Source organism: Callithrix jacchus, chromosome 10, assembly GCF_049354715.1.
Source record: "Callithrix jacchus isolate 240 chromosome 10, calJac240_pri, whole genome shotgun sequence".
NCBI classification, from domain to species: domain Eukaryota; kingdom Metazoa; phylum Chordata; class Mammalia; order Primates; family Cebidae; genus Callithrix; species Callithrix jacchus.
The window spans coordinates 116,004,994-116,021,627 of NC_133511.1; the positions used below are offsets into that span (position 1 = coordinate 116,004,994).

At 37.7% G+C, this 16,634-nt stretch overlaps 1 protein-coding gene across 4 annotated transcripts in view; it reads right to left on the bottom strand.

Moving 5' to 3' along the window:
• Positions 1-16,634, bottom strand: part of LPXN (leupaxin) — a 44,002-nt gene that overhangs the window by 3,302 nt on the left and 24,066 nt on the right. For all 4 annotated transcript variants that reach the window (XM_035262777.3, XM_009008166.5, XM_002755307.7 and 1 more), the window contains 4 exons: positions 14,421-14,520; positions 10,950-11,117; positions 9,545-9,718; positions 9,359-9,440 (listed from right to left, as the gene is read on the bottom strand). In XM_035262777.3, coding sequence (XP_035118668.1) covers positions 9,359-9,440; positions 9,545-9,718; positions 10,950-11,117; positions 14,421-14,520 — 524 coding nt within the window. The remainder of the gene's footprint in view (positions 1-9,358; positions 9,441-9,544; positions 9,719-10,949; positions 11,118-14,420; positions 14,521-16,634) is intronic.

Sequence of the window (16,634 nt, forward strand, 5' to 3'; positions counted from 1 at the left end):
ATGGCTGACTTGGAAGAATTGCTTGAGTCCAGGAGTTCAAGGCTGTGTAGCAAGCTATGATAGCACCTCTGCACTCCAGCCTGGGCAACAGCATGAGACCCTGTCTCCATAAATTTAAAAACCTTAAAAAGTAGATCTGAAGCTCCGTCCACTGAAAAACCTAGAAGAAATGACATCCTAGAAATAACGAACACTCTTAATTTTTAAATACCCTCACTGAAGCAATGTTATTGGAGAAATGGATGATTCCAAGTATATGGCAGGGTTGAGAAGATAGGCCTAATATATCTTGCTGTGCCAAGGAAATAGGAAGATTACTGGGATCATGTAAGAAAGATCCAGTAACCAAATTGAAGGGGCTACCTCTGACTTCAGATAAAACAATTTGAGCATTAAAAAAATACTACTGCAATAGATCAGATTATATCAAGCATATATGTAACTCCATAAGTTCACAATGATTTTTTTTCTTTTTTTATTATTATTATTTTTTAATTGCATTTTAGGTTTTGGGGTACATGTGAAGAACATGCAAGATAGTTGCATAGGTACACACGTGGCAGTGTGATTTGCTGCCTTCCTCCCCTTCACCTGTATCTGGCAAAGACCTGGAATCAACCCAAATGCCCATCGATAATAAACTGGACAGGGAAAATGTGGGACATATACACGATGGAATATTATGCAGCCATCAAAAACGATGAGTTTGTGTCCTTTGTAGGGACATGGATGAACCTGGAGACCATCATTCTCAGCAAACTGACAGGAGAACAGATGAAATACCACATGTTCCACTCATAGGCGGGTGTTGAACAATGAGAACATGTGGACAAAGGGAGGGGAGCATTACACAGTGATTTTTTTTTTAAATAAAAACTTATTAGTCTCTATTGGGTATTGTTAATGAATCCATTCATTACCCTTATAATTACTCTTAGAATTACTCTTATTAACAGAGAGTGTCAAACATTTATCTCCCCTTTCCTGTATAAGGAAAGCTCATATAGGAGATATACAGGAGAAAGCCCGTGAATAAGATATATTTCAAGATAACCCAATAATTGATGATAGAAAGTTGTTGTAGAACCCAGCTAATAAATATAGAAGGAATAACAGAAAATTTGGCATTTTACCACCTAGCCCATTGGATTTAGGCAATAGTCACCAATGAGAAACTTAAAAATAGAGGGATCAGATGACACTGCTTAAATCTAGTGGTCAATCTTAGTATCAATAAAAGTGGTCAACCAGTCATTACATACCTCTTGATGTGATCCACAAGAAGTATACTGCACCCACCACCTGAAACCTATTCTTGCCATCCAAATCCCCCCAAACTGAACCTAAACCTAGTAATCTCTAGGTCTAAATGAATAGTTTAAAGAAAATATGGGAGATGGGTCAGGAGTAGAGCAAATAAGGTAAACAGTACCATGAGGAAGCAGCCAGTCAAATCAAGAACATGGGATATTTTATGGGATTATATATTCTGGCTTCATAACAAATCAATGGTATAAAAAATCAGCAAAGAGAGGACTGATATTATAATTTTTTAAATTTGAGAGACAAAACAGCCAAATGCAATGCATAGACCTGCTGAGATCCTGATTCAAGCAAACCAAGTCTGTGACATTTTCTTAGAAATTTGAATAGGAGTTGCAAATGATAAGGAATTGTTAATTTTGTTAAGCATAAAGGTAGTTTTTTAAAAAGACCTTGTCAGCTAAAAATGATGCATGCTGAAGCATTTAATGATGAGATTACATGACTTCTAAACTTGCTTCTTAATATGCCAGAAAGAAAATGTGTGGATGGATGGGTGAAGGTTAATAGAAGAATCTGCTTGGCAAACACTTATACTTATTGAAGTCAGTAATAAAACATTTTTGTGTTTAGAATGTACTATAATAAAAATATTTTAAAAGCATTTTGTTGAGGTATAAGGACTTTCTCTTTAATACATGAAATTTTCACTGTTAGACACATATTAGAAAATTCTTGGCTTCAGTCTTACTGGTCCCATGTCCAGATAATGGAGCTACATTGAGAATGAGAAACTCATGCTGATCATTTTTCAAAACCTTTTAAAACAAGTGTACCTCACAAATCAACAAATAGCCCCCAAATAAATACTTTTAATAATAATATGTTGAACATGTAAGTAAGTCGGGAAACTCAAAAGAAAATGATGAAGTTGTAATTTTTGCTAATTAGTAGTTGAATTTCTAATTTTAGCTAAGCAGTAAAAACAGTGTTAAATAAATATATTCAATGCTAGAAAATATATGGAGTGAGCCATATATTCATATATTCCTGGTAATAATATTAACTGTTATTATCCTTTAGGAGAGTCACTTGATAATATATATCAAGGTTTTCTTAAAAAAAGATGTAGACATCTAAGTCTTGGGAATAATACAAATAATTCAAAAGAAGGAAACATTATGTTTAATGATATTCACTGTAGCACTACTAAACACAAGAAGTAATCTAAATATGATACTGTTAACACATTAAGTTGTTACCAATATTTGGAACTATAATAATGCTTCAGTGAAAATGTTTAGTCATATAAGATTTGATTTTTTATTTACATAAATCCCTAATGAAATACTTAGTATTATTAAAATTATTATGAAATTATTATGAAACAACATGGAGAAATGCTTAAGTATCAAAAAGAATTTTAGGCACACAATAACTTACGTATGCACACATATGAATAAATGTAGAAAAACATAGGTAGAAAAAAATTTTGTATTGCTTTAGGTTGACAGGGTACTAAGTTAAAAACAAAAGTTTCTGCAAGATCTTTTTATTTTCTTTACACTTACAAAAAACATTTAACTAACTCATCCTTAAGCACTTATTCAAGTGATATATTTGCTCTGTTTTGAAACTCCTTTTCCTGAGATACCTAAATGGCTTAGTCCTTTGCTTACCTCGGGGGTCTGCTTAAAAGAACAAGTGACTCAACTACTGTGTCTCAAATAGTACCTAATCACACACACTCTCTCTCTCTCTCTCACCATGCAGAGTAAGAAGTCGTCAGTTGGCTAGTTTACCGTTTGTCTCCTCCACCAGAATACATTAATCGTGACAGCAAGAACTTTCCTTTTTGTCACTATATATCACTAGTGCTTAGAACAATACCTGACACATATATAGTAGTTGCTCAACAAATATTTATTCTCATGGGCAGACATAAGAACAATGTAACAATAGCAAAACTGAGATCATCTGCTCCAGAGGTATATTATTGTTTAGAGTCTCACTTCAGCAGTGACTAGAATATGTATAAATAGATTAACTTTTATATAAGAAATCCTGCTTGGTATTTACCTAGAGAGGCACCTAAAATGAAGACGATATTACAGGCAATCCCACTTATGGAGCACCTGCATTGTACTGGTTCCACTGAAGGCTCTACCTACAGTACTAATTGAAAATGAGATTTTTCAGAGCAACCTTCTGAAGTAGGCTTTGGCCTACTTTAACAAATGAGAAAAGATGGCTTAGAGAATTTACACCTGAGCAGTCCGTAAAGGAGCTGAGATTCAAATCTAGGCTTAACTTCAAAGCCTAACTTCAATGTAATACTCCTAACTTCAATGCATCCTGACTTTGACCTCTCTGTGAGGCCTGACAGTATCAGCAGAGCACAAATGTCATAGCCCAATAGTTCTTGTAAATATGAGACTTCTACCTCTTACCCACTAAGACAGAGTGTAAGCAAAGCATGCATGGTGTTGTGTAAAGCGGACTACCTGGAAAACACTATTTCTAGAAATCAGCTTTGATGATAGCAGCCAGATCACAATACAGCAATAGAAGCAGCTAGGTGTTGGGACCCAAACTATGTAGCTGCAGTTTTTCCATTACCTTGCTATTTTTTCACATGCCTTGCTTTGTTCAACTTTGCTTTCTTTAAAAACAGACAATTTATTAGAATTCTGAGGCCTACATATCTGAATCTAAACTAGTAATTTTATATGCTGTCCTGTGTTCTTCCTCTAAACCCCTGAGACATAGACGAGTTCACTTTACTTCTTATTTACTCTGTCAAAGGATGCCTAGGATCTATTCAAGGGAAACTGAACATCGTGTCCTACTGTTTAAGAAAAGCAAATACCTGCAACCACCCGTCTCAGTTTTGTGTAGCATAATAGTGTTTCTCAAACTTTAGTGTGCATTATTCATCTAGGAACTTGACAAAATGCGGATTGCTGGGTCTTCCACCCCGAGTTTTTGATTCAATAGGTGTAGGATGGGGCCCAAGATTTTGCATTTCTAACAAGTTCCCAGGTGATGCTAATGTGCCGTAAAGCAAATGACACAAAACTGAGCTTTCCTATAGGTGGGTATTACTTGAGAAAACTCTAAGACATGTGAACTATCCTGGAAATGACCCTCATCTAGGCACCTGCAGGACGGCTGGTCTCGAGAGTGGAATAGCAGCCAAGTAACAGCCTCTGTTTTAACTTGGGTGACTCTCAGGAGAGGAATCAAAAGCAATCAGCCAAACTTGCTGTGATAACCCTGCATTTCCTAATCTAATAAATTAAGAAAGTTTCAGCTCTTGCTTTCTTGGAGGATCTCTCTGGGGCCAATTACCTCTAGAGGAAGAATGAGAAATACTGACAATTAAACGTGCCACAGACAGAGGGAGAGTGTTTATACTCTGGTGAAATTAGAGAGCACCTGCATGGGCTGGATAATGAACAATTAAAAAGAAACACACGTAGACATTGAAGGGCTCATCCCTGCAGGAGGATGCTAAGCCCCAGTGACTTGAGCCATAAAGAGGGATTCTCTGGGCTGATGAATAAATGCAGATGAATTTAATTTCCCAGGAGGCTCAGAGGTTAAACTGTCATTATAGAAACTCTTTGTGACTATGTAACTTGGAGTGAGGCAGGATGCCACCTAATTAATGGACTGACCATATGGCAGGTGACCTGTTTACAGAAAGCCAGGCATATAAAGGAAAATACAACCCAAGTGGAGCTTCTGATTCATAAATGTCACTTTTGGTCATGTGACTCTATGTATAAATATGTCTTAAGTGTTGTTTCCTGTTTCTATAAAGCCTTAAATGAACACATCAGCCCTGTCTGTTTAGAAAGCGCCTGAGTCAAGAAAATGAGAACCAGCTACCTTCATGGTGCTTTCTGGTCATCCAATGGATTGGGTATCGTGTGTGTGTGTGTGTGTGTGTGTGTGTGTATCTAACTTATGTCTCTACTTTAAATGTGCCTATGTCCTGTTGTTTTGTTTCAGGGGACTTCTCCATCAAATTAACCCATGGGCAGTATTCACTTGCTGACTGTTCTACTCAACTAATTCTCAGACTTTTATGGGTACCAGTACAATATAAATTTACTGTGACACATTTTAATATAATTTGGATTAAGTCTCAATGAAAAATGCTGCTTAGGTAAAATACCATCTAGAAATGAAATACCTAATGATTTGTGAAAAAGCATTGAGCAAGCTCCAGTGAACAAGCAAATTACTACAAAGCACTTTGCTAGTGGATTCTGTCAGTGCCACTGTATCTGCATCTATTGCCAAATAAAGCATATTGTATTGGTACCATGAAAGTAAACAGATCCAACAGCAGAAGAGGAATTGAGTTTCAGGCAAAAGGCAGTTGTGATGTTTTATAAAAAACACGGAACTTGTTTTTTATAAAACATCACAACTGCCTTTTGCCTGAAACTGGGGCAGAAATGATACCCAAATTGAAATCCGCCTCTTCAACTTTCTCACTGTATGACTTTAAGAAAATCACGTTTTCTACCTGAGACTCACTATTTTCATCTATAACTAGGTAAAATGTGGAATAAACTTGCTCTCACAGGACTGAGGTGGCACTAAATTAATTATTTAACAATATACATAATAGTATACCTGATATTTAGGAAAGTCTCCGTATTAGTAAAGGGCTTGAACACATGATTTTCTTTACTCCCTCCTGAAGCATCATTGACATGACAGTTAAGGAATTGTGTAAATTATAAAAAGCCATAAGGAAAGAGAAAAAAGTAAAGGATATGCCACCAGATGAGATATTAACTAAATTTTCAAGAATTTAAAGTAGATTATAAGAGTGGCAACTGGCTTAACATAAATAAGAAAACCAAACTTACGTCTACAGATGGGAGACACCAATAAAAATCAAGCCATCCTGAATGCTATAACATCAGAAGGGGCTCAGGAACTGAATTCATGAGGTATTCTTCAAGGCTAGAAACAGGACTAGTTGAAAGTCTAAAGAGCCATCAGAAGGTCAGATGCCCTATCTTACCATAGATACAGTGATTATTTCTGTAAATACTGAACAAGAGTCTCAATGATCAGAAATACTGGAAACCATGAGGAAAGGAGTCAAGCTCTCTACTGAAAAATGGAATTAAGTAAAAGCTGACATGCTGAATGGTGAAAAGCCCATTCCCCTACCCTCTGTGTCAATCTCAGAATGTTGGCAAAGAGAACATCTCTTTAGCATAATTGACTCAACAGAAAAGACATAAGATTATCATATTCAGGGGTCACTCAACAAAATGGCCAAAGCATCTTACCTGAGTACCATAAAGTCAATTCCACCAGTCAACAATTTCTGTCCCTATCCACAGAGCTTGCAATTAGCATTTTAGTGTCTCATTATTAAATAGTAACAGACAACCATAAGGGCAGCATTTGCAAAGACCAGTTTAAATAACCATAAGGCACCAAGATGTAATATACATCAAATTCCAAACTGAACTGCAAAACATCCCTCCAAACAGGTAGCCAAAGACTATTTGTACAATTCTGAAATTCCTCACTCTTGCTCAGGATATAAAACAGGTAAAGAAAAAGAAAAACTGAGAGAGGAATTCCTTTGAAGAAAACTGTGCTACGAGTACCCCATCACCACCAAGAAAGATGTGGTATAGTTCTTGATAATATCAGGTCAAAAGAGGGACTTCAGTGGAACCACCCAGAGAGCTGGATATGTGTGCCTTGGCATTAGTGAGATGCAGGTGATGGTATCACAGTCATCCCTGGAAAAAGTCCATAGGTGAGTCCAGCTGAAAGAGCCTATGGCAGCTGAATAGAAAGAGGCAGCTAAAAAATAATTGTAATTCCACTGACTGTCAGAGAAGAGAACAAGTCATCCATGGTCCTTCTATGAAAATATGAGAGCAAGAGGTGATCTGGAAGCATGTTAATAATTTCTAAGGGGTCACTAGGAGGGAACAATGAAAGCCCCTTGAAAAAAGAATCTTTACAAAACAAATCCTCAACGAAGCATGATAAGGAGAGTACAGCCAGTCAATACATGTAAAGGGCAATCAAGAGTTCACTGTTGGACCTGTCTTAATACACAAAAGAATTCAGGGAAAAAAAGTCAGAGTTAAACATTGGCTGGGCCAGGAGATCATAAAGCCAATTTAACAACAATCTTAGACAAGTTAGACCATCCTGCCTTCCATTCTCATCTCCATCCTCCCTAGTGTTTCAACCCTATAGCAGGCAGGTGTCAAGACTGGCAATAGGGGTGAAGGTGGTGGATGCCAAGTGTGGGTCAGCAGAGATGAAAGGCCATACCCCTATCCTCGCCTCCTGCAGCTTGAAGGCCGTAAAAGGGAGAAGGCGTAGCTGTCACTTTTAAAGAGTTAGAAGCCTTAACTATTACACAGACTGAATTACCTAAGAGCTTAGTTTTTGTGTTTTGTTTCTTAAATTGATTTTATATTTAGAACTATTTGTTTAAGTGTAATTAGAAAAGACAGAGGACTGGCCAAGTTTTTATTTGTGAGAAAGGAGAAAACCTTCCCCACTGAGTTTATTATAAAAGGATAGGAAAAGGCAAAGTAAAGCAGCCTTCAGATTCCATATTTGTTTAAAATAAACATAAAAATAAAAAATAAAAAAAGATTCAGAAAACACATAAAAAACATACAAAGGGGAAATAATGGGTCATATAGAAAGGATCAGGGATAAAAAATTCTTAATAAAAATGTGCCAACCATGGAAGCTAAAAGACAGTGAAGCAACGTCTTCAGAATTATGATGGAAGAACATTTCCACTTAGAATTCTATGCCCAGGCAAGTTAAGGGCAATGAAAGAATAAAAATATTTTCAGATATTCAAATTCTCAAAAATTCATTCCCAGAAAGCTACTATAGGATGTGACCCAGCAAAATAAAGGTGGTAACATGTATGAAACAAAGACATGGGACCCGGAAGCAGAGACTCCAAAGAAGAAAGTAATAAAAAAAAATTCCCAAGAGTAATTTCTAGATATAACCCTAAGTTAATGAATCAGAATGACTGCTACTCAGCAGGAAGAAATCACTTCATGTTGAATCAGGAGGAGCAAAGTCACCTGGAGGGATATCTCCAGCAAAAAAAAAAAAAAAAAGAAAGAAAAGAAAAGAAACTGACTTATTGCCAGATGTAGTTGGACATTTTGAAAAGAATTTTGCAGTTCTGTTACATAACTTAGTGATAAATACAAAGAAAACCAAGCTAAATTTAAAAAGGATTCAAATGTTAACTTTAGGAAAACACGAATGTATACCAAAAGGACACTGTGATAATAAATTAACATTACTATACCTCCATGTGCTTGGCACTGTTCTAAATACTATCCTCGTATTGTCTCTAAATCCTCATAACAACTCTATAAGGTAGGCAATCTCACTGGGCCTATTTTACTGATGAGGAAAGTGAGGTACAGAGATGTTAAATGACTTGAACAACACCGTATAATTAAGAAATACCACAACCCAGATTTGAACCAGGGAGTCAGACTCCAAAATCTAGACTACTGTAGTCAGTTTGCTACATGGCTTACTTGTGAGTGGTGGTCTGTGATTGTCAACATATACACACTGAATACTGATCTAACCTGTAATTATGACATAATTATACAGTGAAAAAACAGGAAAGGGAGTTTTTTGGGAGTGAGTGGGGTAATAATGACATTTCTAAATTTTATCTTCCCTGCTAGACAGTCAATATATAATGGTTAAAACTGAAAAAATAAAACAATTCATAACAATATAAGTTATTATTTAAAACACTTAAGTAAATAACAGAATAAACAGTTCAAAGAATTGGAAGGAGAACTGTATTTGGGGATGAGAAAGGGACTTTATCCCCAAGAGAAAGGGACTCCCTACCTTTCTCCAACATTCATTTATAAATGTTGGAGAAAGGCAGGGAAGGATGGCATCCAGTACCGAAATGGGTACTTCGATAGTAGTGACAGGAACTAGGACTCCAGTGACTACCAGGGAAAGTGTTGCTGGTCTTATAACTCCCACTGTGGTGTGGGAGGCAGCCTCCCAGGTTGGGTCATACCTTCTGCACCAAACACCTCCCCACAGTGAGAGCAGAAAAAGTGCTCTGGGTGCCAGGTCTCATTCATTGCTGTCAGCACTTTCTGGAAAAGGAACACACAGATATTACAAAGATGCGGAGTTGTAAAACATGACCCTGGTTCTAAACAAGTGATTAAAAGCTGGAGGGGAGCAGGGATTCACTTACATCCAGGATGGGAGCAGCACAGTAAGCACAGCGTGGAGAAAAAAGGTGGTGGTAGTCGTTGGGGCAGTAGGCCAAGCCACTCCGCTCAAAGAAGGGACTGGAGCCAATCTCTTCTTTGCAATGAGAACAGACAAAATGCTCAGGATGCCATGATTTCCCTAGAGCATGGATCACCTGTGGAGTGAAATGAAGCCTGACACAGGAGCCCAGATGAGTGCTCTATGGCCTGTAGGTTGCACGACTCTAGGGGACACTCTTCACACTGTGTTCCTTAGAGACAACACCCTCTGGAGTTACACAACACTGAAGTCTAGACCTAGGTTCCACCGAGGCAATCTGCTGTCTGTGTTTTATAGAGTGATTGTAAAAGGATGCCCACTTTCCTGACTGATTACTGTGAGGAAAGCCTGCAAACGTTCACTACCACTCCACTACCACAGAGGGTGGCAGAAACAACATAGAGCACACTGATGAAAAATAATCTGTAACTGTAGTCGTGGCGTGGAAGTCACTCCTGGAAGAGGAAAAGGCCAAATGACAGTTTTTATTCCTCTAGTTTGAACACTTTATTCCATGCCCCATGCAGGTAGGTCTCAAAGCCTTTTATCATAGCTTTGGTGAAGGATGATGCAGAACAGGAGTTTGCAGCTGTGACTTGGAGCTGAGTTCAGCTGGAAATTGTAATCAATCAATTTAGACTGGGAATGTTTGAACAAAGGGAGCAGTGAGAAAGGTCATCTCAGTAAAGGCAGTACACAAAAGCAGTTAAGAATTCAAATTCAGGGGCCGGGCGCGGTGGCTCACCCCTATAATCCCAGCACTTTGGGAGGCCGAGGTGGGTGGATCACGAGGTCAAGAGATCGAGACCATCCTGGTCAACAAGGTGAAACCCTGTCTCTACTAAAAATACAAAAATTAGCTGGGCATGGTGGTGCACACCTGTAGTCCCAGCTACTAGGTAGGCTGAGGCAGGAGAAATGCTTGAACCCAGAAGGCGGAGGTTGCAATGAGCCAAGATCGTGCCATTGCACTCCAGTCTGGGTAACAAGAGCGAAACTCCGTCTCAAAAAAAAAAAAAAAAAAAATTCAAATTCAGGAGAGAGTCTCCTGGTTTCAGATCTTACCTCTACCTCTTACTAGGCCTTGGGTAAGTCCATTAACATCTCTGAGCCCTCAGTTTCCTTATCTTTACAAAGGGAACAATCATTCTTCTTGAAGGGCTGATGTGACCCTTCAATGAGGAAATATTTGTAAAGCACTTAGCTCAGTGGCCAGAGCACTGTTAAGTGGTTAGTAATTATTAGTGATAACTAAAATATCTTAAAATACAAGGAGAAAGAGCAATCCTTGATGAGACAGAGAGAGACACAGAGGACTGTAGGACCAAAATTTCAGCCCATCTCACCTTCCCAGCAATTGGTTTCTGACAGGACGCACAATGGCCCTTGGGTACCGTGGCAATGCCGAGGTCCTGCAGCTCCTGCTCCAGACCCCCAAGCATTGAGTCCAGGGAGGCTTTGTGATCCTGCTTGTCTGGTAAGTGTTTCTTGCCAGCATCTGCTCTCACTGCAACCTGGCCCGAGGGAAAAACCAAGAACAGAATCAACCTCATGTACTTTTATTCTCACTAGCATCTTCTTATGACTCTATAAATTCACCTCTACTGACTGATCTCTTAGTCTTTCCCCAATTTTCCTCCAAGGCATTGGAAGAATCTAACACCAATAAAAATATTTTCACCTCCCTTTCATTCTAAACTCCTCAGGCCAAATGAAATCTGACTAATCTTATATTTGTAAATTTTTTCTTAATGTAGAAAATTTAGTACATAAAGATGACACCCTTTGAAAATCTTAGGATGACCCCAGTTCAAAAATTAGTCACATCTCCCTTTTACTCATTTACTCTACAATATTATATTTGTTGACTACCTGGGTTTGTGCCAATCACTGCTCTAAGTACTTGGATTAAAGCAACGGATAAGACAGACCAAGTGTCTGGCCTCATGAAACTGCATTTTGTGGGTGATAGACAATAAATAAACAAACAAATATACGCTGTAATGTCAGATAAAGATAAGTTATTTGGAGAGATCAGAGTGACACAGCAAGATGGTGAGAAGAATTGATTTAGATGGAGGTGGTAATCAAAGAAGGCCCATCTAAGGAAGTAATATTTCAGTAGATATTTGGGACTCAGAAATATTGACATTTACGGGAAATGCATTCTAGGGGGAGGGAAGGCCCTTAGGAGGAAAACAACTTGGCACATTAGAAGAAAAGTCAAAGATGTCAGTGGGGCTAGAGTAGAGGGAGTGAGATTGAACAACAGCAGGAGAAGGTGACAGAGAGAGAGGTAAAGATTCTATAGGGACTTCATGGCAAATGCTTTGGTTTTATTACAAGGTGATGGTGCCGCTGCAGGATTTCAAGCACAGGAGTGAAGGAATCTGGAGGATCCCTGTGGTAGCTGAGTAGAGAATTAAGTGTTGACAAGCAAGAGTGAATACAGGGAGATGATCAGATAATGACTTAGATCAGTGTTATAGGAGAAGGTGGTGAGAAGTGGTCAGAAAAGACCTGTTGATGGATTGGAATTATTGAAGCAAAAGCCCAAAATTATTACAAACCATTCAAAGAAAGATCTCAAATTACAAAAAAAAAAAAAAAAAAGTGGCTAACTTACCCTTCATTACTTCATGTCCTGATTCCGGCTCTCTACTCCTTTCCAGCTGTGCTACTGCTACCAACTACCTACCGAAAACTTCGCTCATCAGAAAACTACAACAGCTCTCCATTGCCTCCACATCAAGTCTGCACTCATCAGACAGACATTCAAAGCTTCCCATCCACTGCCCTCGCTTTTGTCTTTCCCAATCTCATCTTTTATTAAAACTATGCTGTAAAAGATCTCCATTGTTCCAGGCCAGCTGGGCTCTTCAGTCTCCTGAATGTGATCTGTTACTGTCTGCCTTAAGACCTCTACTTATCTTACTTTGACTGCCTGTTATAACATCACATTATCACCAGTCAAAATGCTCATTTTCCTTCAAAACATTTTGATCATCATTATAAATTAAAAATTTAAATAAACCAATAGATTTCCTTCCTCCTCTAACACATGTTAGTTAATGTTCAAAAGTTTAGTGTTCAGAAGGTTAGTGTCTGAAAGGTCTGAAAGGGTGACTGATACTAATTATGAAAAATAAGTAAAAATACAACAATATATCTACATCTACATCTCTATCTCTCCGCTTACATATTTCAGAATACCTGAACAGATATAGAAGAGACAGGATATTCTGCTTATCTCTAGTGGGACAGAACTGGACAGTTAGGGCACAGAGCTGAGAAGGAAAGAGTTCAGTGCAACAGTTCAGTGCAAGCTTTTTGTACTTTTGATTTTTTGTACAATGTGAATGTACAGCTTATTCAAAAGATAAATGGGGCGGGGCAGGGTGGCTCATGTCTGTAATCCTAGCACTTTGGGAGGCCGAGGCGGATGGAACACCTGAGCTCAGAAGTTTGAGACCAGCCTGGTCAACATGGTGGAACCCTGTCTCTACTAAAAATACAAAAATTAGCTGGGTGTGGTGGCTCACACCTGTAATCCCAGCTACTCAGGAGGCCGAGGCACGATAATCACTTGAACCCAGGAAGCAGAGGTTGCAGTAAGCAGAGATCACGCAGCTGTGCTCCAGCCTGGGTGACCGAGCAAGACTCTGTCTCCATACAAAAAAAAAGATGGCATTATAAATTAAAAATTTAAATAAACCAAGACACCCAAGACACATGCTAAATCAATTATAAATACAATACAATTAAATCTACTGTAATGTTTTTCTAGTATTTTCAGATATACATACAGCACAATGAGCCAATCTACCCAGCTTTATCGTAGACATTGATTAGCCCATCAAAGGATGTTAGTCATTAAGGAAAACTTGTTTGTGGTGTTTATCTGTTCACCTCTCTAATAAATATGTGTTGCTCACAATGTATCAGGCCCTTGTGCTGAGCACTGGAATTCCCAAGATAAGCTATAAAGATAGGGTCCCTGCCCTCTCCAATCACACACATTTTTATATACTGCTTTGAAATTATTTCATAGTCACCTCATGAGTATATATCAAATCCTCCAACCAGATTTAAAATGATTGGATTCTCTGCCTTAAGGATTCTGGATTATATTACCTTTAGTAAATCTTTAAGCCCATTTATCTGAGATTTCTATTCCATGTCAGACCATGTGAGCTCACCACTCTGAACAAAGAGGCAGATTTTATCTCAATATGGGCTTGGGACTTCTCACCCTTCCTACTGTCAGAGCCACACTTTGATCTCCTTTCTGTGTCGCAGCTTGCTCACTGGTCTCCTCTGTCCTGCTTAGTCAGGTCTCATTAACAGTCCTTCCACATCATCAAGCCTTAGATACCTCTGCCCTCAGGGGTCATTGCAATTAAAACCACCTTTCCTTCCATCTCTTTATGCCCAAACTCTGCCTGTTCTTCAGAGTCGATCCTAAATTGCAACTTCTTCTCCCTGATTAGATCTCCATAATCTCTCTACCTCCCTAATGTTTGCTCCACATATTTTTGCAAACTACCTGGCTTTTATTCTATAACTGTTACAGAAACTTATGCCTCATTTTGCCAAGCACACTCTAGCTCCTTGAGATCAAGTCTGTATTATATATGATTTTTTTGATGTCCAAATAACACATAGTACAAAGATGGGTTAATTCGCAGAATTACATTTAGTCTAGAAAAAGCAATGACAACTTAGGAAAATTCCTAAGTGGGAGAATGCAGGGCTGAGTTTCAAAAAGATAAACTGGTGACCCCATGGGCGCTGTTTATTATCTGGACTGCACTCACCTTGGCCTGCATCTCACTCAGGTGAGCCATGAGCTCATCCAACTGAGCAGCTGCTGAGGTTTTAGAAGGTGGTGGTGGCACTTTTGGCTCTTGGGGTTCACTATAGAAGGAAAACAAAAAAGTCATATGAACAAATCAAACTCAAATAAATGTTAATCCACATATAAAGTACTGAAAATGCAATTTTAATAATGAATCCCTTGGATATAAAGCTAAAATCAGAGATAGAAGGTGTTTTTTAAAAATAATATGTACTAGACCAAAAACCTAAACAAGCTCTCTCTGCCTTTTGTCTCTATTTCTCCCTAGTCATCTAAGTTATAAAAAGTATTATATCTCCTGTCAGTTATTGCCAAAAAATAAAAATAAACTACAATATAGAGCAGGGGTCCTTGGGTCAAATCTGGCCATGTCCATTCATTTACCTGCTGTCTATAGCTGCTTTTCTTGAGAGTGAGTAGTTGCTACAAAGACCTTATAGTCCACAAAACCTAACAAACTATCTGCCTCTTTACAAAACAAGTTTGTCAACCTCTGGTGCAGAAAGTTTATTTAATGGTTTCATTTATTTAATAAATATATGATAATGGTTTCATATTCATATAATTGTAAGTAAATTATAAATAAATAAAACTTTGGACCTGAAAAACAGAATAGAGATTTTATTCAAGTATCTGCATAATCATTAGTAAAATTAACCATGTATGAGGATATAAATTAAAGCTCAATAAATTTTTAAAAGTACATCATATAGACCATATTCTTAGATTGCAGTAAATAGAAGTATAAGTTAATCATAAAAACTGTCCGCTTAAGAAAAAACGAAGTACTTCTAAATAATTTATGGGATTAAAAAATTAAACTGAATTATCAAACCAGTTAGAAATAGCAAAAAAACACACACACGCTAACACACATGCACACACACAAACATGCCTTTGGGAGTTGAAAGCTAAATGTTATTGAGAGGACAATATATAAATAGACTCAAGTGTGATATTGAAAAATGAGAAAGATAAGAAATAAACAAAACTTCCAAGTCAAGAGTCTCAAAAAATATAAAATAATTGAACAGAAGGAATAAAGGCATAAATTAATGAAACAGAAAACAAGAAATAAAACAAAACCTAGTTCAATCATTGTGGAAGACAGTGTAGTGCTTCCTCAAGGACCTAGAAATAGAAATTCCATTTGACGCAGCAATCCCATTACTGGGTATATATCCAAAGGATTAGAAATCATTCTATTATAAAGACACATGCACACGTATGTTCATAGAAGCACTGTTTAAAATAGCAAAGACGTGGAACCAACCCAAATGCCCATCAACGATAGACTGGACAAGGAAAATGTGGCACATATACACCATGGGACACTATGCAGCCATAAAAAATGATGAGATCGTGTCTTTTGTAGGGACATGGATGAATCTGGAAACCATAATTCTCAGCAAACTGACACAAGAACGGAAAATCAAACACCACATGTTCTCACTCATAGGCAGGTAATGAACAATGAGAACACATGGACACAGGGAGGGGAGCATCACACACTCGGGGGGCCAAGGGAGGGACAGCCAGTGGGTGGGTAGGTAGGGAAGGGATAACATGTGGAGAAATGCCAGATGTAGGTGATGAGAGGATGGAGGCAGCAAACCACACTGACATGTGTGTAGCTATGCAACAATCCTGCATGATCTGCACATGTACTCCAGAACCTAAAGTACAATAAAAAAAAAAATGACAGTTTTGGAGGATCATTGTTTAAAATTATCAAATACATAGAAAAATATGGAAAATTACCTAATTCTTCCTATAAATAGCACAGAAACTTCTTAAAATTAAAGAAAAAACTATGGGCATGTATGGAAAGAGGTTAAATTAGCTGAAATGTGGTTTTTTTTAATCATAAAAAATAAAAAAAATCATGGCTAGTTTGTGTTTATACTGGTCATCCAAAAATAGTTCAAAATTAGGAAAAAGATTAATATAATTAATTAACAAATAGGAGAAAAGCTTTATAAACACATTGATAGGTGTTGAAAAAGCAGTAGAAGACAAATTTAACAACCATTTTTGTCACTGAATATCAAAAAAAGAAGAAAAAGTCTATAAACTGATAAAATGTGTCCAAAAATATCTATAACAAGCCTCAATTAATAATCAAAATTAAGCACATTTTTAATTAAGAGAAAGTTGGACATAGATCCTACTG